The 21,717-nt window shown below is 42.9% G+C and overlaps 1 protein-coding gene across 1 annotated transcript in view; it reads left to right on the forward strand.

Moving 5' to 3' along the window:
- Positions 1-21,717, forward strand: part of PKHD1 (PKHD1 ciliary IPT domain containing fibrocystin/polyductin) — a 269,755-nt gene that overhangs the window by 45,917 nt on the left and 202,121 nt on the right. Inside the window, exons 31-34 of the mRNA XM_086744158.1 lie at positions 1,214-2,827; positions 2,922-3,065; positions 10,515-10,728; positions 15,316-15,466. Coding sequence (XP_086600284.1) covers positions 1,214-2,827; positions 2,922-3,065; positions 10,515-10,728; positions 15,316-15,466 — 2,123 coding nt within the window. The remainder of the gene's footprint in view (positions 1-1,213; positions 2,828-2,921; positions 3,066-10,514; positions 10,729-15,315; positions 15,467-21,717) is intronic.

Here is a 21,717-nt window from a genome sequence, read left to right on the forward strand (position 1 = left end):
TGCTGCTTTGCAACGTTAGGTAAATCCAGACATCAGGATTCACGCTTATTCCAGATAATTAACACCTGCTACTCTGGGAATAAAAACATCCTGGCAACCACAGACAAAAGCGAGCAGCCTGCTTTCCTCTAGTCCAGGCATGGGAAGACCTGGTTGGAGTTGCCTTTGACAGTGGAGGGGGAACAGCTCTTCTCTTCTTCTTCCTGTTCTACCCATCTTAAATGGTGCAGACTGGGAGCACATAAGTAGGGGAGTGCTCAAAGGTAGGAGCATTTATCCATATATCAGCTTTTCTGGTCAGTGAGCTCCTCAAGGGCCTGAGTGGCCAGGCAGAAGTGAAGACTGAAGGAAGGTCTGTGGTTTGGGTTTCTTGTTTGAAAGCAATCATACCACATTCTGCTTCCCTGCATGCCGCAGGACCAAACCATCTCCCCACCCACCTGTACAGACAGTCCCATTCCATTAAGAGTTCAGTCTCTGTTTGCTGGGGGTCTGCAGCACAAGTGTTATGAGGAGCAGCTGAGGGAACTGGGATTGTTTAGTCTGGAGAAGAGGAGGCTGAGGGGAGACCTCATTGCCCTCTACAACTACCTGAAAGGAGGTCATAAGGAGGCAGGTGTTTGTCTCTTCTCCCAAATAACTTGTGCTAGGACGAGACGAAATAGTTTCAAGTTGCGGGAGGGGAAGTTTAGGTTGGATATTAAGAAACACTTCTTTACTGAAAGAGTGATCAGGCACTGGAACAGGCTGCCAAAGGAAATGGTGGAGTCAACATCCCTGGAGATGTTCAAAGAACGTATAGACATGGCACTTTAGGACATGGTTTAGTAGGCATGATAGTGTTAGGTTGATGGTTGGACTTGATGATCTTGGAGGTCCCTTCCAACCTTAAAGATTCTATGATACTCTCAGGGGTCCTCTCCCAGCAGCTTCCTCCAGTTCTGTGGTGGCTTTCTACCTTCATTTACTGCCACGAAGGTCCCTGGCTATCTGATACCTCAGCCTCTTGTCCACATAGGATTATCCTTATGCATGACTGCCATTATTTCTAGCTGTCTTGTTCCAAAAAAAAAGACTTAATTTCTTATTCTATTCAGCCTGGCTAAAACTGTCTGCCATGCTTATCAGCTTTATCATGGTTTATGATTGTTCACAGTCATTAATTCCTTTCCTACATATAATGTCCTTCTTCCTTATTTTGTTTTATTCCTAGGTGGAACACTGCTCACAATCTCTGGTGTGGGCTTTAGCCAAAATCCTGCCCTGGTTTCTGTTTCCATGAACAGGCAAACCTGTACGGTCACTCACTTGGCAGAAGAGACAGTTTGGTGCCTGAGCCCACCAGCTGCTAATTTGTCTAATGAAGATCCACAAGACATCTCTGTCAGAGTAAATGTAGTCATCAGCGGTAGGACACTTCAACACAATCTTTCTGCAAGAGGAACCACCACCTTTAATTACCAAAGAGCTTTGACTCCTCTGATTACTGTTGTTGAAATGGAAATCATGGGTAGCAGTCTGCTCTTGAGCATCCAGGGGATAAACATCACTGGATCTGTGGTTAAGCTTGGACACAGTGAATGTGAACTTGAGTTTCAACGTGGCAACAAATCTGCAATGTTTTATTGGTGTTCTTTGCCACTGAACAGCCTGGAACCTGGGACTTTCCCCATCCAGGTTATCCAGAGGCAGCTAGGATATGCTCGTGTGACAGCAAGACTACAGACCCTTACAATATCTCCACGGATAACCTCCATATTCCCATCACAAGGATCAATCTGTGGTGGGATGTTACTCACTGTATCTGGTATTGCTTTAAAATCCAGGAGGAATTTGGTACAGGTCAGCCTGGAGGGTAATTATTCCTGTGAGATCCAGAACTTGGATAACGATGCCATTAGTTGTATTGTCCTTCCAGCAGCCCATCCTTTGCATTACTGGTGGTTGGCCGAGGCATCTGGGGCTCTTAATGTCACAGTGAGTGTCAATGGGATCAGCAGTGTCTGCCTCGGAGAGTGTACACTCCACCTTCACAAGCAGTGGACCCCCCTTGTAGATCTGGTGACCTGGGAGACCAATGGGACATTCACCTATGTGACAATCAAAGGAGAGAGTTTGCCATGGCCAAGTGACAGCCCCGTGGTGCTCATGAATAATCAGGCTGTCTGCAGGGTAACTTTTTGGAACGAGACCACCATCAAATGCCAGACAGACTGCATTGCCCCAGGGGAACACAACATTTCCATATCGTACGGGAAAAGTGGGCAAGCTTGCTTCAGAAATGCATCCAGTGTTCTCACCATCCTGCCTCAGGTGTACCAGTTTTACCCACAAAACTTCAGTACCAATGGCGGAGGCCTGCTCTCCTTAGCAGGCTCAGCACTGAAAGGAAAGAGAATGACTTCTGTTCTCCTTGATCATCACCCTTGCCTTGTTCTCAGTGTCACCTGTGTAGCTATCCAGTGCACAGTGCCTCCGGGTAATGGGACTAGGGCTTTGAGTCTAAAAGTAGATGGCATCTCCTATTACCTTGGAAGAATAAGTTACAACGAGGAGTTTACACCAGCTTTCCTTTCTCTTGTTGCAACTGGTCTCCTTCTAACGATGACCACATCACGGGTCACAGAGATGGACACCATCTACGTATCTGTCGGAGACTTTGCTTGTAGTGGTGTCACGATCACCCGCTCTACTTTGCAGTGCTCAGCTCCTCGGCTCCCTGTTGGCGAGTACCCTGTGCTGGGCCTAGATGTACCCAGGGGCTGGGCTTCTTCCAACCTGACGTTCATCTCTCAGCTGACAGTGACATCTGTACATTACAACTGGGGTAAGTCATGAAGGCTTATTGCAGCTCCTCCACGGGCTGGCATTTTTTGGCTGTTGGGCTCTGTCTTAAATCCCATTTTCTATCCTTTCCCAAGGTGGCTTGAATGGAGGAGCAGTTTACCTGCATGGAACTGGGTTTTCCCCGTGGAAGACTTTGGTCACAGTCTGCGGCACCCCCTGTCAAATGTTGGGCAACATGACGACGACAGACCTGAGCTGCTTTGCCCCACGCTTACAGGGTCAGCTCAGACACAAAACCTACCATTTTGTAAAAAATATCCCCTAAAAGCTTATCTCTACCCAAAAATGGGGAGTCCCAATGTACCTTATCCTAGGGGAACAAAAAGCAGCAGCAGCCCTGGAGTAAGGAAAGGAACCAGCACAGCATTGACTTCTGGTTTTTGAGCTCAACTCAAAGACAACTGCTGTCAGGGGGAGCTTTTGTGTCAGTGGCCGTGGATTTTGGACTAGATAGACTGTGCACCTGTGGCCATGCATGCTTCGTGGGCATGTATAAGATGCACAAAACCTCTGCAGCTCCTTCTGACAGCTATTCCTTGGGAAAACTGTCTCACATAAAATGCACATGAGGGCTCGTAGGGTTGGGAACCCAAGCGCCTCTTGGCCATCGTGACTGGCCTAGTGAGTTGAGCACCCTTAAATCTCTTTTTTTTTCTGTAGCCCCGTATATTTTACGTTTTTGCTGCATGGTGGGATCACTTCAGTAGCGGGTGAGGGGGTGGGAGGAAGAGGGCAAATGTGTGGGAGGATGAAAAAATTATAACCTATGGTCAATTCATACCTTTGGAAGGCTGGAGATGAGGATTTGAATACCTTGAGAGGAAGAAAGGATCATCCCAGAGCCACAGCATCCTCCTTGACTGGAGAGAGGCAGCACAGCAGGCAATGATGCCATGATCTGCAGCTCTCTTAAAGAGAAATAACCCTGTCTCAGTTTTGGAGGAAACTCTGAAATGGGCATTTGCTGGGACAAGATATATTTCCTCTCTCTCCTACTGGCAGCACAGAATTAAGCCCCTAAGATCTGCAAAAGGCGGGATTTAAGACTTTTAAATCTCACTCTGAGGTGTCATTCCCCAAAACGCTAAGCACAGAGCACCTACTTTGCAAGCATTGCAAGACTTAGTAGCACAAGACTTCAGCTCTGTCCTAGCTCTGATGCTAGGGGAGCATCCTGAGATCTACAGAAATATCTGCTGTTCTGTGGCCATCCAGAGATCCATCATCCAGGTGACCAAAGATCCATGGCCTCTTCTCCTCTGTGGACCCGGAAGAAAGGTGGCAGTGAGTGTCCATCAGGGTAAATTGCCAGGTTTTCACTTAGAGGTGTGTGGAATCTCCATCCTCCAAAATAGTCAGAAGTTGACTAGATTAGTTACTGAGAAACCAGTCCAATGTGAAATGTAGCATTTTTTATAAGCAAGGCTTAGGATGAGAGGTATCCAGGGATCCCCTCCAGCATCAGTTATTCTGAAATTCTAGATTTGTTCCTTTCCTCGTTCATGAGGAATACTAAGAAAAATGGATGGGGGGAAGAAAGGGCTGTAAAACCCAACTCCAAGCACTCAAAAGGAGACACTGAGAAGTTGTAAGGGCTCAAATGTCTTTGTTTTAAATAGGATCTGGGCACAGATCACAAAACTGCTTATTATTTTTTTTTAAACAAGAAAAAAGACATGGTGCTGGAGTGCTGAAAGAAAAATAAATCAGAGCACGAACAGGAAAGTCTGCTTATTGCAGGAAGAATAGCAGAGTAAAATGTAGCCAAACTGAGCCAAACCGTGAAAACATAAATAATTGTGTTCAAAATTCACTGATCCTAGGGAAAACCATCTTAGAGGCAGGATCACAATGCATGTTACTGACACTAGATGTCAGCAAGTGAATGCTGCCTGTCTCTTGGCTGATGGGAGGATGCAAAGGCTGCATCGCCTGACTCCAACCGAAGGGACACAGGCACCATCCCTTTGAGGCCAGTTACAAAACAACCCCTCTCTCCCCTGCCGTAGATTTTGCAGTGTGCAGCCTTGCAGATCTCACCAGGCGAGTCGCAAAAATTGTTCTCTGTGAACTGAATATTTACAAGATTTTTTTTTTTTTTGCATTGAAAAGAAAAAAAAGGCTTTCTCAGCCTGCTTAAATTTGTTTGCCAGGCTATCTGCCTGTGGCATCGATGAATCTGTATACAGAAGCAGATGCTTTCCAGACAGCTTTCCTCCTAGCATTTAAGGGATTACACATCCCCATTGTAGTTAGTCCAGTCTCACCCTGTGGTTTAGGTGATGCTGTTTGCCCCCGGGGAAGTTGGCCACTTGGCACTCACATATCCAGTGCTCAGACCTTTCTTTCACAGACTTGTCCAAGTGGGAGAGGTGACGAAGCAGCTTCGGGGATGTGGAACTGCGAGCCATGAAGGCGATGGGAGGGATAGGTCTGTGGTGCCCCAGGGCCCCTTCAGTGCAGAGGCTGGTGCGGCCGGGTTGGACGCTTGTCTGACATTTCCCGGCTTTGCTTGCGGACCAGGTGATGAGAAGTGAAGAGTTCAAGCTTTTTTTTTTTTATTTTTTTTTCCTGTTATGGCAGGCTGTGAAGCGGAAACGCCGCCCCTCTGGCGCTGCGGGATGTCAGGTGGCAGCTCACTGCCCTGGGGTTTCAGCGCTGGGTCATGTTGTGTCTGGCCAGTTTAAGATTAGAGGTGTTCACGTGGGAATCCCCAACCGGTCCATCTAGCTTACTCATGTGATCTAAACCGTAGGGCAAGGCTCTGAAAGTAGGGAATGTGACTTCTTTCCCGTTTAACAGGCAGCTTTCCAAGACATGAGGAACCGTCGACCTCAGCAGGATCTGGCCATAAGCCGGCCCTGTGGGGTCTTCCTTGGGAACAGGTGCTGAGTGGGGTTGCAGCAAGGTTTTGGTTTGGTCGTTGATAAGAACTGGGCACACTAAGTACTGAAATGTGCTCAACCCAGAGCTCAAGGAATAGGAATGCAAGCCCAGACACTTTTATGAAAACTACTGTCTTTTGCAAGCTGCTGAAAAATTAGAATCGTAGAATTAAATAAAATTAAATCAGTAAAGAGCTTAAATTTGAGTTTGACATTTAAAGCTTAAGAAAATTAACAAAAATAAATAAAATTAACAAAACTGCACTCCCTTCAAGGAAAAAAACAAAACAAAAACTGATCCCAAACAAACCCATAAGTCTTTAAAGGTCTGGTAAAGATGTAACTGACTTGATCCCGAGAGCTCTCCCCTTCTCTTGTTCTTGCCTTGTTGCTCGTGTCGCAGTGCTGCTGATGAGTGCAAATACAGCTGTGGATTCTGTTCAGCTCAGGTTAAATTTACGGAGCATGTGGTTAATGCCTGTGGGATTAAATTGTGCTCCTATGAAAGATGGGAAGACTGGTAGGAAGCTTGCAGGTGAGGAAATAATTGAATATTCCTATTAGGCCATAGTCGTGTAAGTACCATATATAAATTTTGCAGTAAACCGGTACCTGAGATTATATGTTGACTTTGGGGTGAGGGTAAAGAAGGCACCTTTAAAAGGAGGTGAACTGATAAGAAGATCCATCAGGGAATACGTTGAATCTGATTTGCCTGGTTGTATCAGCATGCTTGGAATAGTAGGCCTGGCTTTAAGGATTTGATGTAACAGCTCTTGGGATCTTTGTTAGCATGTCCTGGACCTACCGTTAGCCACATTTAATTTAGATTTAAGGCCAGAAATGAATTGAGGCTAGTTTAAAAGGAAGAGAGGCATGGCTTGGTGGAGCTCTTCGTATGGGGCAAGAAGAGAGAGAGAGGAATGAGTTTTGGTTGCAGCAGTGCAGATGTACCAAGGAGTTGCGCTGAGCTAGGACCAAGGGGGCTACAGCCAGGGAAATGGGGTGATTTATATGGGTAAATGCACAATATATGAACAGAACTTGTTGTGGCGATTGAAACTTGAGTAGAAGCAAGGGCCTCTCATATTTATTGTGGAGATCAACCGAGAGGATCCAAATGGTCCCTTCTGTCCTTCAAATCCAGAAATGAAATTAAGAAAGAGGTTAAAAAAACCCCAACTATATTGATTACACAGCAGGAGTGTTCTGACAGTGAGATCTATCAGGCAGTGGAATAGATGCTTGCAAAGTCACCTCTTGGGACTTCTGAAACTTGACTGTGCGAAATGAATGTCTCCTAGGGAGCAATTCTTCATAGGCAGAGGTTGGACTTGCTGACCTTAGCAGGTTTCTTTTTTCCTTTCCCTTTCCTTTTCTTTTTTCTTTTTTCTTTTTTCTTTTTTCTTTTTTTTTTATTTTTCCCTTTGTCTTCCCTGCTAAGCCCATGTTAATGTTGTGCTCTGCTTTCTGTTTTGTGAGCAGTGGATAACTGGGGATGTGTGGTTTGGCACCAGGACTCCTTGGGCAGTTGTTCAATCAATCTGCAGCTGCCCTTGGAACTCCTGGAGGTTTTAACCTCATCACATGTCCGGCAGTTGTTATTAAACGGTGACCCAGAACAAAGCCCTTGCGCTGAGCATCCCAGGATCCTGGCTTAAGAAGGAGTATCCCTCAAAGAGAGGGTTGGGGGTAGTCGTTACCAACACGCAGAGATTTGGCTGCCGTTGTGTCTGATCACAAAAGAGCAGCCGTAATGGGATGAATGCATTCATCTCAGTGGAAGGATTATATTACATGTGATTAACAGGTTTTGTCTTTATAGGGAACATAACGTGTAAAGAAGCTTCATTCTGGAATTTGAACGCTAACCAATTCAACAGGGAGAGGTATTGTGTCCCAGAATGGATAGACTATTCTTTCAGGACATATTAAGTGTGTTGTAATCTTTAGTTGATTTGTTGTTTTTTTTTTTTTAACTGTCATGGCAGGAGATAATTGCACCGATAATACCAAGGGATATTGGCACTTAATCACCAGGGAAAGGGGGATGAAAGGCCAAGACTAAGAAAAATGTTAAATCCTCTGGAGCAGGTGAATAGGAGGATCTTCAAAGAAGGAAAGAGAAATGGACATCTCCTTGAAGCGTAGTATCTCCATCAGATGGACAGGAGCTGTAGAGAGTGGAGACAAGATCTGTCCTTCCTTCCCTCCACTTGAGAGAGAGAAAACAATCCTAAGTTTGATTCTGGAGTGTATAAATTAAGCAGGATTTTCTTGGGTTTTGCTTTCACTGGTCTCTTTGTAACTATATTTTTTAGCTTAGACTCTAAAAATGAATACCTTCATTTACCTGGTTTGATTTAAAAATTCTTTCAGCAGCTGGCAGGATGCAAGGCCTCATGTTCCTACAGGCATGATAACGTCAAGATGAGGGCATTGGAGCACATCAGAAATGCCCGATTTTCACATAACATTTTGGGGGTATTCAAAAGGTGAAAGGCTGTTCTTCTGCTGAACTCTAGGGGCTGGCAGGAAAATATTAATGTCCTGAGGTTCTGTGGGTCATTTCTAATGTTCATCCTAAAATAAGGTTCAGCTGTTTTTCCACCTAGGAAAACTTTGCCATATTCTTTTCAAGACCACAAAAGGAAACCAAAGCCTTTTTTGATTAGCTCAGCAACCTGTTGTTTTTTCTCAAACTGTGTAATGTGAATTTAATCTTCGTTTGACCACCCACCTTCAGAGGGTGGTCAAACACTTGAACAGGCTTCCTAGACAAGTGGTTGATGCCCCATGCTTATCAGTGTTTGAGGCATTTGGACAATGCCCTTAATAATATGCTTTAACTTGTGGTCAGCCCTGAAGTGGTCAGGCAGTTGGACTAGATGATTGCGGTAGGTCACTTCCAACTGAAAATGTTCTATTCCATTCCATGTGCTAATATTGCTCTAGTTGGCTGTTCCTCTAGGGTAGCTGGACATTCTCTGAGCTTATCACAACCATTTGTGTCACTAGTATAATAGAACAGTGAAGCAGAAGGAGCTCTTATACCCTACTGCAAAAGGGGAACAAATTCTCCTATCTACGGGGAAGTTGTGGGTTTGTGGAGGAAGGAAAGAGCAGTGGCATGGCTACTTAGATATCTTTCATCTTTGCTAGTTTTGAGAAGTTCTCAACCTCTCACTGGCTGGAAAAAAAGCGTATATGCCATCCCTTTTGGAGAAAGTCCTATAAATAATTGGTTCTGCTGCAAGATGTTGCAAAGGCATGTTCTTGGTAGTATTTAGTGCTCTTGGATGGTATTTGTTGGACAAAACATAGATATCAAATTCCACTTAAAATACCCTTAGAATGGCAGCCTGGTCTCCAAGAAGACAGAAAGCATTTGTAGGGACTACAAGACATCTCAGGTGGCTCTAGAGGCAATTTCTGGACAATAGAAGCAAACTATAGGCATGGTGCCGTCATTCCTTTAGGCTTCTCTGTCTTCTACTAGCCTCTCATGTTTATGTGTAGATCTTTAAGGTAGGGGCTCTGTTTGAATGGATGCTGAACAGGATAATTGTTACTGGATTTGGGAAGGAAAGAGATTCAGCATATTAAGATGTGGATAACTTTTTTCTTATTCTAAATCCAGAGAAGAAAAACTCTCTCTCTTTCTGAACTCTCTCTCTGAAGTTCAGAGCAGATGAAATGCTAGGTTTTAATATTTCAAAATAATACCTTAAACATTAAACAGTTATAAAGTTTTTAAAAATATTCTATATGAAATAATAATTTTTAGCAAAAAGTGCTAAATCTTTTAACATATGAAATATAGCATTTTTGTATTTTTATAATTTCAAAAACCATTTTCAGAATTATTTAGGAGCTAAGACATTCATTAACAATGACATTTTCCTAGCGAACAATATACCTTTTGAACAAACTGGAATTTTAAAAAGCAAACAAAAACCCATCTTTCTTGATAAATTCCCATCAATTGCACTTCTGATACCCGAGGAACACTCTTGAATACTACAGTGCAGAGTGCAATACTGTCCACAGACCTTTTCAGGAGTTCATTACGACTGCTTGATTAGTTCAGGCTTAATGAAAATTCTCCAGAGGTCTACATACCCTGGGTTTTAAGAGAAACAGTTTTGATATCTGGCATGGTTTAATGTTTAAAGGATTCAGTTTTTAAATTATTAAAACCAAACATTTCAACTGGTCTGAACTTCAATGACAGTTCATTTTTTTTTTTTATTTAGTATTTTTTGTCAGGATTTAGAATAAGAAAACCTAATTTCTGTTCACACCACTTGCTCCTTAAACACATCTCAAAGCAAAGCAGCTGCTCCCATTGCACTTTCTATCATATCCATGGAGTCAAACTTGGACCAAGTGTCTGGCCACACTCCGGTAGAGATCAAGGTGGGAGATCCCAGTTCACACACGTTCTCTAGAAGCCTTCCAAGCTGAGGCAACACTTTTATGAATCCTGTTTGTGGATTATTTAGTCGGTTATGTCATCTTCTCCCAGACAGAGCAGTTTGATCCCAAAGACCAGCCTGATGCTCAGCACATGAAGGAGGTTGTATGCTTGCTCACACAAAGCAAAAGGGGCTGAAGGAGATGCATGGAGACGTATGCATCACCAAAAAGGATGCACTGAAAGGGATATTGGGACATAAATCAGGAACCCTCAGTGACAATTGTCAGTAGCTAAAATCTGCTTAACGTCAGTGGTGTGTAGGCTGCTTTGGATTATTTTTTTTTTCTTTCCTGTCTTTGCAGCGTCTTTGGCCATTCTCTGTGGCCTGACACATTCTTCTATTGACTGCCGAGAAGACAGAGCCACCTTCATTGAATGTGATGTCCAAGTTACGGTGGGTTCCTATCACCAGAGAGAATCTGTGTCTTACCTGTACGCCTGTGAGGACAGCCCACCTCAGTGGCACTGGAGGGACACCAACCCACCCCAGAGGCGTTTCGCTGGACTCTTTGCCAGGTTAGTGCTGCTTCTCTCCAACAACTGAGTGTGCCCATCCGTGAGCAACATCCCCCAGGAGGTTTTCCACCTTTTGCAGAATTTGTCCCTGACAAATGATAGAGTGAAGGAGCAAATTTCTAATTCTGAGGTCGATACCAACAGAGCAATTCAGCCTTAAGACCACTAGAGAGCTCCGCTGGGTTGTGAAATGAATTCCTTGTGTCTATCAAAGCATCTTTAGTCCCCCCTCCTTCCCTCCCATCTTTTTAAAGTGTTTGAGAGACATCAGAAAATCCATCTCGTAAACAGCCTGCTTTGTTCCTTCTTAGGTTTTAATATTTATCTTCTGATCCAGAGCAACATCTGGTGGATGCCAATGGGGAAAAAGATTAGGCATTATGAAAAGCAGAAGCCTTTTTTTTTTTTTTTTTTCCCCCTCTTCCTCTCTCCAAGCAGTTTCATGAGTAAAAAGTCACAGTGAAAATTCAGCAGGCTGTGCAATATTTACTCAGCAAGGGTGCTGAGGCACTTACTCAGGCTTTTCAAATCCAAGTTGCCCAGGAATACGAATTGGTACTGTTACCTTTAATGGAGCGGTGGGTATTTATAGCAGAGCATTTGCTCCTAGGACTAAGAGGAGGTCGGAATTAAGGAATAAACAGATGATCAAAACTTTCCAAAAGACATTAAACAAATAGAGAATTTGAATATCACTGCAATACATCGCCCGTGATTTGCTGTACATGTTGAACCCTTTCCTGGCTGGTGCGTGATGCTACAGTCCAGGTATTTTAATGGAGTTGCAGAGATTTGGTCTTCATCCTTATCTGGTCCTTATGTCACAGCTGGTGTTGTGAGTCACCAGACGGAGTTCTGGATGCCCTGTGTTGTGGGTAAAAAAAAACAACTGGCATTTGCTGAACAAAGCCAGCAAGACACGAGTTGCACAATTTTTTTTTTGTTTTAAAAAAAAAAAACAAAAACCTCAACAGTATTTAAAGAAAAAAAAAAAAGGTTTACACAGTTAAGCATCTGCCTGTCAGTCTATCATTTCCTCCCCGTCAGCTTTTGAGCTCTGATTAATTTGAGCTGGATTTCATAAAGGATGGATGTCTTTAAGAATTATGAAATTCTTGTAATTTTTGAGAAAATCTGTGTCAGGCAGAAATAAATTAGTTTCCTGGTGAGGGAAATGAAGGCAGAATTCTGCTCTGATCTGTTGTTTGCCAGCAAACTGCAGGCCAGACAGCAGATACGTACAGCTTGCCAACTGGGATGTCCACAGCCACATTGTGAGTTGGTAATGTCCCATAACATCCTAAGAGATGGGAAGAAGAGGTTTTTTTTGAGGAGACAAGAGTAGGAGGACTTAGAGTGGGGGGAAAAACCAATAATCCTGAAATTAAACTAACTTTCTCAGTTCTGTTGCTCCTGAAATGATTTGTTTCAAAATAAGAAACTCCAGGAGCCTTGCCTTGTCTAGCTGAGCTTTGCTTTCCTTTTACTCACATCAGTGTAGCCTCAAAGCTGGTGATGTATGAATTTGAGAGCAACAGCGTAACCCAAAATCTGTTTCTCTGATTTTTTTTCTTTTGTTTTGCTTCCTGTTCTCTAGGTACCATAATTGTGCACAGCTCTTTACTGATAAAATGTGTCTGCAATGACTCTATCCCTAGCATTATTTTTCTTCTTGCTCCTTTTCTTGGTTTGGGCTGCTACAACTCCGCTGCCGTAGCTGCTCCATCCTAGTCTCAGCGGGCCAGGTGGGGAGGGAGGTCTGCTCCTGGGCTTATCCTGGGGATGGATAAGTCACGCAGTCCATTTGCTGACTGCTTCCTTATTGTTTTTCACTGTGTATTCGTTCAATTTAATTGTGGATGTCCCAGAGACAGGGTTTATTATTCCTTCAGGGAACCCTATCAGGGAGATGTTTCTGAATCAAATCAATCAACTTTTTCTTACCTACTATTTTCCCATTCTTCCAACTTTTTCAACCTCTTTGTTATTGTCATTAACTTTCCTCCCTATTGTGTTCATGCTTGCCCCGTAGTTAAAGTTGAAATTTAGGCTGCTGAGGAATTTTCCAGAGTACTGATTTTTTGTTTTTGTTTTTGTTTTTTTTCTGGTGAATCTATTTCTGAACTGGGTTTTGCTGAAAGCGAGCAGGGGCAAAGAAGATTGTTTGATATCTGATGAGATTCCTGATCTGAAAAATTTGGGCAAAAGTAGAGGAAGAGAAAGTTTAAAGTCATTCAAATTACTTATTTCAGAGCTTTTGAAAATGTTTTTCAAATTTCAGCTGAGAAAAATGTTTATTTTCAAAATATTAATGGAATTTATAGCAAAGTGTTAGAAAGTTAACATGCTCAAAGTAGAAAATAACTATTTGGGGAATTCCTGAAGTATGATACACATTGATTGCTGTAATTAATAATGGTAAATAATAACAATAATTAAAAAATACATGGACTTGAGTTCTGCGCAAATATCCAAGACTTAAGGTATTCATCCCAGGGTGGGGACAAAACTACTGAAATCATTCCTGGCTTAGCTGCACGTAAAATCTCTCCTGTTCTTTCTGACTAATTTTACAGTGATTTGGATAAAGCTTCTCCTAATCTAGTCTGCACTCCAGCCTGTACTTTAGGAACACGTAATGGCCAATGCATATTCCTTAAGAGAGGTGCGAGTCTCACCATTAGCGACACTGGTACCAAGATACATCCCTGAGTTCCCTTTAACGAGTCACCCCTTCTTTTCTCCCATTTCCTTTAAACACTGCAATTTGTTGACAGTTTTCCAGCATCGAGGTTTCGGGAGGCAGTTTCTAGAGGGATGGGGAGGAATTGGTTCTTTGCTTACAAGCAAAGCTTGTTAACTTTTTGTAAAAAGATGTGAACAACCGCTCAGAGGTCCTTATATCGACTTCAGCGCCTGGCAAATTGGGCCCATGCCCTGTGTGTAGCCAACAACAACCCCCTTCTGCCTTTAAAACGGTTGCTTACTTAAAAGGCGCAGCTTTTTCTTGGAACATTAAAAAGAAGTGCTGTGCAGTCTTGAGAGATAGCCCAGCCCATTGAATTATTGTACAGGACACGAGCAGTTCTCAAAGTGTTGCTATCAAAAGCGAGCGTGATTCCCTACGGCTGGCTTTTGATTATTGATACAACAGAGGGAAAGGTTCATTTAAATGTAGAAATAAAAATGCGCTGTTAAGAAGGTTTGGCTACTTGAAGAAGGCTTTTTTTTTTTTTTTTTTTTTTGTAGTTTCTAATGTGGCTGCTTCCTTTAACACTTTAACCCTGAAAAAGGGCAACAAAACAAATACCCCCTAAGTGCCCTGTCAGAGCAGCTCTTTGTTTGTACAGCTAGCTGGCACATCCAGCTCAGTTTGAAAACTTCAGGTTCATACTATCATCTTATTCATCGTGCTCCTGAGAAAACTCTGAGTGTTGGCTTTCTGGAGCAATCTTGGTAGAACTTTATGCTCTTAACTGGGGCACTTTAGAGAATCCTGCTAGATGGGGCTTTTAGGAACCTGAAGACCTCTGAAAATCCTGTCCCTACCAATCTGATCCTCTGTTTTCTGCACGTTGTCCTTTCTCAACTGTTCAGAAACGTGGTATAATTTCTGAGCTATGTTGCTGTAACCCATCTTTGTTTCTGCTCTCCTTCCTAAACTGGGTGTTTGATGGCAGGATGGGGAGAGGAGGAAGAAGAAACAATGGCTGAGAAAGGAATGCAAAGTAACATTGGATCATCCTGGCCTGATCCAAAGGCTGTGGATGTAAACTGGGAAGTCTTCCTCTCACATTGAGGGAGGTTGCATCTTATAGCTCCCAATAAAAAAATGCTACCAAAGTCAGCAGCGAGACTAAGGGAAAAAAAATGTTTCTTCCCACCATCTTTTCTATTACTTCTTCCCCTATGCAAGGGGAGGCTTTGGAGCAAATGTCTGTTAGTATAACTGGCACATATATCGAATCTGCTTAATCTGGGCTGTTAAGTAAGTTTAATTAATTTACTAAGTTAATGTTCCAATGCTAGCAACAAAGCATCCTGGCAATCAGCTGGGTAGCAGGAATTGGAACCCCTAAATGAGCTCATTTTTTCACAGTTGGAATTGGGGACCAGTTAGCCAGTTGTGTGGTTTTTCCAATTTCTCCACTTGCCCTGGGGGAGTTGCAAGTTATTCATTCCCTATTGCTAAGTGTGAGTAAGACGGGGAGTGGGGGGAGAGACGAACAAACCCTACTCCATGTAGGAGTCCATCTTCCATCCTAACACTGCTGATTCCCTAGCTGTTGTCTGCACTTGGTCGTAGAATGGCATTTGCCACTATTTGTAACAGTTTGGGGAAGGAGAAAGGCATCACTGAGAGATATTTACCGCGTCCGTTTTCATCCTGAGTGTGTGCAGATAAAGGGGGGAAAAAACAAATAAACAATAAAAGAATGGAAACAAAATTACAGAAATTTGCAAAGTTTGACAAATGGTGGCCAGGAGTTGCCACAAGCTAATGGCTTGCAATGATTAATAAGAGTAAAAATAATTGCATTTCATTAAGATTGATGACACCCCATTTAACCTCCCTTCTCGTTTCAGCCCTAAAGTGGAAAGAGATGAAGTTCTCATCTATAATAGCTCCTGTAACATTACCATGGAAACTGAGGCAGAGATGGAGTGTGAGGGAGCTAATCAGCCAATTACCGCCAAGATTACTGAGATATGGAAAAACTGGGGCCAGAACACTCAGGTATAATCAAATCTTTTTTACAGACTGATTCAAACAGCTTAAAATTAAATTTGTAATATTGTGTACATTTAAAGGGGGCGAAAAAAAAAAACAATTTAGGCTGAGCAGCAGCAATATATAATATTAAATGCTTTCCAACTTTGAATAGCAGTTCTAATGCAGCGCAGCTGAATTAATGGTTAACTATGGTTAATCATGTATTTTATGAGACATAAATGAGCTTTACCTTGTTTTCTGGGCAGTGTATATCTTTCTTAGCACTCTCTTTTATTATATAAAGGCAAATTGTGTTCTAAAACTGTTATTTTCTGTTACTTGAGCAGAAATCTTAACCGTGAGATACAGAATTTCAGCTCTCTGGCAGAGACCTAGCATTCAGCATCTGTGCAGCTCTGGTTATTTACATATATATATATTTTTTTTCCTTGTCTTCAGTATCTGAAATAAAACGGGACAATCTTCCCAGTGCTATGTATGAGTATAGCAAGAAAAAAAAAAACATTTTCAAAGTGTTAATTACAAAAATAATGACTCTGAATGAACATCATTGTAAGGCTCTATATTTAAAAATGTTTATTGTAAACATAAAGCATCCTTTTAGAGTCCTCAAGGTGTTGTAGAGTTTTTGGGGCTGTTGAGCTGAGATACTGGGTTGTGTCACCTGTCAGAAGGAATTCAGAGGGGCTAGTTATTTGGTGAACATTAGATAACTCCTTGTCATCATCCTCTCCTAACTGAGCAGCTCCTGAGAAGTGGTGGAGTCCTGCCACATCCGGGGCAGTGCCAGTGGGAAGAGTTATGCATCTGGCTTATCAGGACAAATGCTGGTTTTTATTTAAACTAAATTATCATGCAGTCATCTTAGTATGGTTGAGACCTAGGAAATTGAGGTTTGTTTGCTCAGTATTGGTATTAAAGCTACCATGGTAATTTTTAACTCTATCAGCAATGAAATTTTCACCATCCCTACCCCAGAAGTAGGTGCAGAGCCAGAGCAGTTTGGGTGTGTTTCTAGCATCAGATTCTGGATCTTTTTGTAAGCCAAGAGTCTCTGAATATTTGCCCTGTAAATCTACTTTACATGTATGTTACGATTGCAGCTGAGTCTCCAAAAATAGAATTATTTTCTTTCATTCTGTTGTTTTAAGTCTGTCCTCAATCTGTGAAGGAGTGTCATGGTATTTAAATGGTAACTACTCCTTTCATTCATATTTTCCTTCCCAAATGTGGCAGGGGCATCTGTACAGCCCCAAATCTGGGCTGCAGCACGGAGGAGCTGTTACCTTCTGTCGGCTGTGGTCTGAACAGCTCACCAGTCCCGTAGTCTCAGTAACAAGACAATGACAGGTTGTCTTTTGACTCAGGTGGGAGCACAAATAGGAAGAGGTTTGTCCCTGCTATGGCGTTTCTGCTCAGTGTGGGGAAAAGCGAGGAAGTCTTTAGTGTCCTGAATGAATGCGTTTGTTCAGGGAGAGCGGGGCACCACCAGCAGCACTTTCAGCTCTGGGATTTGCTGCTGCTTAATGAACCCAGGGGGCACCAGAAATCATTTTATCCCTCTTCCCAAAACTGGGCTGGGTGAGCAGAGGTGAATGGGTGGGGAGTTCAGATAAATGGTTTCAATTTTGGTCCCTTTCTGGCTGACAGCATCCTGTTAAGATTTACGACCTGGTGCAGCATATGCATGCTTCACTGTAGAGGTTTAAATCATGTCATGTGAACTGGCCTTACCTTTCCAGCGGAAATAATGGTCCCCAGGTTCAGCACCAAGGAGTGGAACACATTAATAGCACCACGTGCTGTAGGATAATGGTGCTATTAGCAGGCGGCACAACTCCGTGTGCAAGTAATGGGGCTGCATCTCTTTATAATAACATCTGGAGCTTACATTGCACTCTTATGCAAGGATCTCAAAGCACTTCATAAAAAAACCTGGCCTGGTCTGTAGCTATTTTCAGCAGACCTATACTGCTCAGTGTTAGGTTTTCTGCTTACTCTTCTACCAGATGAAGGATGCCCGGGCAAGGATGATAACTCAGCAGCTGGGCTTTTTTGAGAAGGTTGGGACAGAGATGATTAGGTGATGATGGAGCAACATGAGCTCCAGGATGGTGCTGGAAGTAGAAGGAGGCATTGCAGAAAGGCTGAGGGAGGCTTCTATTATCAAGATCATGGAGGGGGCATTGATAAGAGGAGATTCAGAGCAGAATGTTAAAAACCCTCAGAATGTTGGATCTAGGAACTTGAGTCTAAGGGATACAAGATTTAGGATGAGTTCGTTTTTCCTTCAGTTTTTATAGGATACCTAACAATACCTGTCCATAATTCTTAAAATAATAAGGAAGAGATTAATGTGGTGAGTTGTGATTTTGTAGGTTGGAAATGAGAACATAGATTATGACTGTGTCAAGGTTTTGCAGCAATCTCCTGGTGGGAGAAAACCAAGTGGGAGGCTCCAGAGATGCCTGAGAAGGAGCATGGTGGGTGTATGAGAGAGGCTGGGTCACGTGATAACCCCAGTAGCAGGGAACCAAACTCCAGTGACAGGGTGGTCTCCTTCAGGTCTGTGGTCCTACGATGCTTTTAGCAGCCCCGTTACCAACAGCTCACAGACACATCCTAGTGACGCTGAAGAGGAATCCATGTGTAAGGACACTGGTGTAGAGAAAGTGGCAGAGATATGTCCATCAGCTTTACTGTGTGTCAGCTTTACTGAAAATTGCATTGAATTACTATTGTAACTCATCTAGGAATCAGACCTTAGCCGTGCTAGTTGAATTTTGAATAACATCATATTGCCAGACCCATTCCTTCATTTTTCCTGTCACATCCAGAATATATTATACATTCCCACTGTTTCTCCTTGTCATCTGTTTGGGTTGCAAGTGCATGTGTAAACAACTGACACCAAAATAATCTGATTAGATTAGTAAACACCACAAGTACTCTTTCTCAGTGAGTAAATGAGGTGCTTGTCCTTTGAAATTCTTTTATTGTCTTAGATATACAGAAACTCTAAGTACTAGAAGATCATTGTACCTAGATACAAACTCCTCACAGGTGCATTTTTTTCTCCCATTTAAATTAAGAACTTAACTCAAGATACTTTAATTTTTGTATGATCTGCATGAAACAGCTAAGCTTAATTCTGCAGGGAAGAGAGCTCTTCCACCTCTGATTTCAACATAACTTTGCTTGAAGAATGGGCTCTAGCCATCGAAAATTAGAAGGTTTTTTTTTTGAAAATGCTGGCTGTCCTATTCATGTTGTTAATGCTGCTCCCTTGAGTCAGTCACTTGAATTTGTGGTCCAGGTTCAACCCCTTTGAGAACTTTCGGGCAGGTTTCTCAGACAGGGAAAACAACTGGGAGGTGATGCAATATGCATCACTTAAGTTTTGTCCCTTCAAATCTAGTCTCCAAGCTGTTGCTTGCATGGTTAGAGTCTGAGCTGGGCTCAGCTCTGAATCTAGAGGACCCCCAAAAGTTCAGGGAGTTTCAAGTTGCTGGATGGAGATCTGTGAGTGGCATGGCAGATTTCAGGAAATTTAAGTTCACCAACTTGGCCTTTTCCTGGGGTCTCGTCTGTGCCCAATCATCTCCTAGAGAACAGCTTTTACAGATTTCTTTAGAAACTGATTTAGGCCCTTGCCTCACTTTTTGTTTGAAGTATTTTACCCTACATGACTTCAGTAGGTCATGCACAGTAAGCAGCAGGCCTCTGCCCTAGTTGCATTCAGCATCATTAGTGTTTGTAACTTGCTCCGTTATTATCTAAGGAAGAGTTGCAGAATTATTTTTATATCCCTATATAATGCAATTTAGCCTACTGAAAGGAGGTGGGGGTGGGGAAAAAATCCAATACTGATTGTATATCCCATAGGACTTAATTAGTTCACAGTTTCATGATGCACTGGATAATGGGAAGATATGAATTAAATAATAAAGGGGAAAAGAAAAGTTGTAATGCTCACTCAGTACCTGTCCACTTCAACCTCGGCTGCATAATGAGATGTCAGCTACCGTGACACTGATGAGACACCCAAAACGTACCGGTAACACATGTAAAGGATGCTCATGGGAAGGTTTGACTAGGCTCGGATGTCTCCGAACCCATTATGCTCAGTGAGCCTTCAGATTATTATTCCGGATCACTGGACCAGACCTAATCATCATGCAAGCATGCTGTTTGAGCCGTGTTTCGCTGCTCCCACTCCCCCCTCTCCTCTGGCCCAGATGGGTGATATAATGTTCGTCGGAGGGCAGATGCCACGTGTATTAAGTCAGTCGTAGGGAAGCTGAGCTGGTGTACTAGTGAATTCACTACAACCCAGCCCTCAAGGGGTCCCTATTAAGAAATAGAAGGCTAATAAAAAATAACTTGCTAGATAAAAATGCCATCCTGGATTATGGCTCTGCCTGGGTATGCTGTGCTGCCTTTCGTTTGTTTTTAAATAGGGCATTAAGGGAAGGTCTTAAGATTTAAGAAGGAGCTTAGAGTGTTGAGGATCTGTGAATTCTCAGCTTGGCGACTGATACGGGAATAACGGCTTTGTTCACTTCTCAGCAAAAAAAAAAAAAAGGAAAGAAAAAAATATTCACAAAAGCTGTGTCTGAGATACGCACAGTCACCTAGAGATCCTTGCTGTTCAGCTTCCACTTAATGTAATCAGGACTAGCTCTCCAAATCCCTTGGATTCCTCTGCAGATCTTAGAGTTACTCCTTTCCTTTTTCTTTTTCTTCCCCTTATTTTCCCTATTTACAATCTCTCTGGATGCCACAGTATTCGGAGGTGAGGAAGGAGATGAGATAACTTTGCCTATAGGAGATATTGGGTACTTTATAAAAGTGGTGAATTCTAGTCAGCTTTCTGAGGAGCATCAAAGGCTCTCTGGGAGCACAGTGCACTCTGGATACAAAGGGCTGTGACTTTGTTTTTCACAGCAGGACTGATGTCAGATGTCTTGGCCATGTTGTACATCTGTGAGGGTTACAAGGGATGAGAGGTGACTTCCTTGCAGGGCCAGCAGGCCCTTGCTGCATGGTAGATGTATGATGCTCTTTCACTCTCATTTTAGTGCCATCCTCAGGTTACGTGGATGTTTAATGGGCGCATTTTTGAGATTGAAGGGCTCATAGCTGGTTGCCCCTGCTTGCGGACGTGTGTGGTTTTCCAGTTTATGATCAGAAAGTTTTATAAGTATCTTCTGTTTAAAAAAAATAAATTAAAAATCCAATAATTTCAGCAGGGTACCAGTGCCTAAGAGTGAAGATGAGGTATTAACTTTCAACCTTCTTTGCCTTCAGAGCCTTGGCGTACTCTAATTCCTTTGGTGCCCTTGGGCCACCTACCTCAATGTGCCCTCCATCTTCTATACTGTCCTTTTTTTTTTTTTCCTGGAGAACCAAACAGTGCCAGAAAAGGCAAAACCCTCTTTCTATGCCTTCTCCAGTGCTTCCCTTTGCTTTAATGCCCAAGAGGAAAACCACTACACCTAGCCGAGAGTCGTAAAGCAGGGTATGGATGAACCATGCTGCCTGCGAGGATGGATGCATCCTGGTCTGAGTGGGAGCCCATGAATGAGTCCTAGCACCATGTGCTGGTAGAGATGGGACCATCAGGTTTGTGCTTCCTCACACTTGGTGCAAGGGAAGCAGCGCGACCTGCCCTGCGTCGCCGTGTTGTGGAGATGGATGCTACAGGATGCTGTGGAGTGGAGTTTCCTCCTCACTCTCCTTACCTTGGTGCAGAAACATTTACATGGGCAGATTCCAGCTTGATATGTAGTTTGTTTGTAGGGATTCATAAAGCAGCTCCTCTCTTCCTGACTTGAAGGAGAATTATAATAAAATATGAAATTTCATTCCTAGGTATCACTTTAGATACTGTAAAATCCCAGATTCCTTCCTGTGGTCATAGGGATCACACCTCTCGGAGGCTGGGGAGTAGTTTCCTTTGACTACAGCTTATTAGGGAGCATCTTGATAGAACCTGACATTACCATATCTTGAGCTTTGAGTAGGATCCTGCGTGCTTTGGCAGTGCAAAAAAAACCCAAGAATAACCACGTCATACAGGACAGGATGTTAGGAGTGGGACTAGATGAAACTCTTCAAAAATATTGCATGTGTATTTTTCATAAATGTGCACTTTTAACAGCCCAGCAAGCCCACCCTTGCATCTCCACATTCCCTATTTCTCAACCTCCTTGCTGGTGGCAGCGTTACTTTCAGAGGGGGGCAGAGAATGC

The sequence above is a fragment of the Chlamydotis macqueenii genome, chromosome 3, assembly GCF_036417535.1.
Source record: "Chlamydotis macqueenii isolate bChlMac1 chromosome 3, bChlMac1.mat, whole genome shotgun sequence".
NCBI lineage: Eukaryota > Metazoa > Chordata > Aves > Otidiformes > Otididae > Chlamydotis > Chlamydotis macqueenii.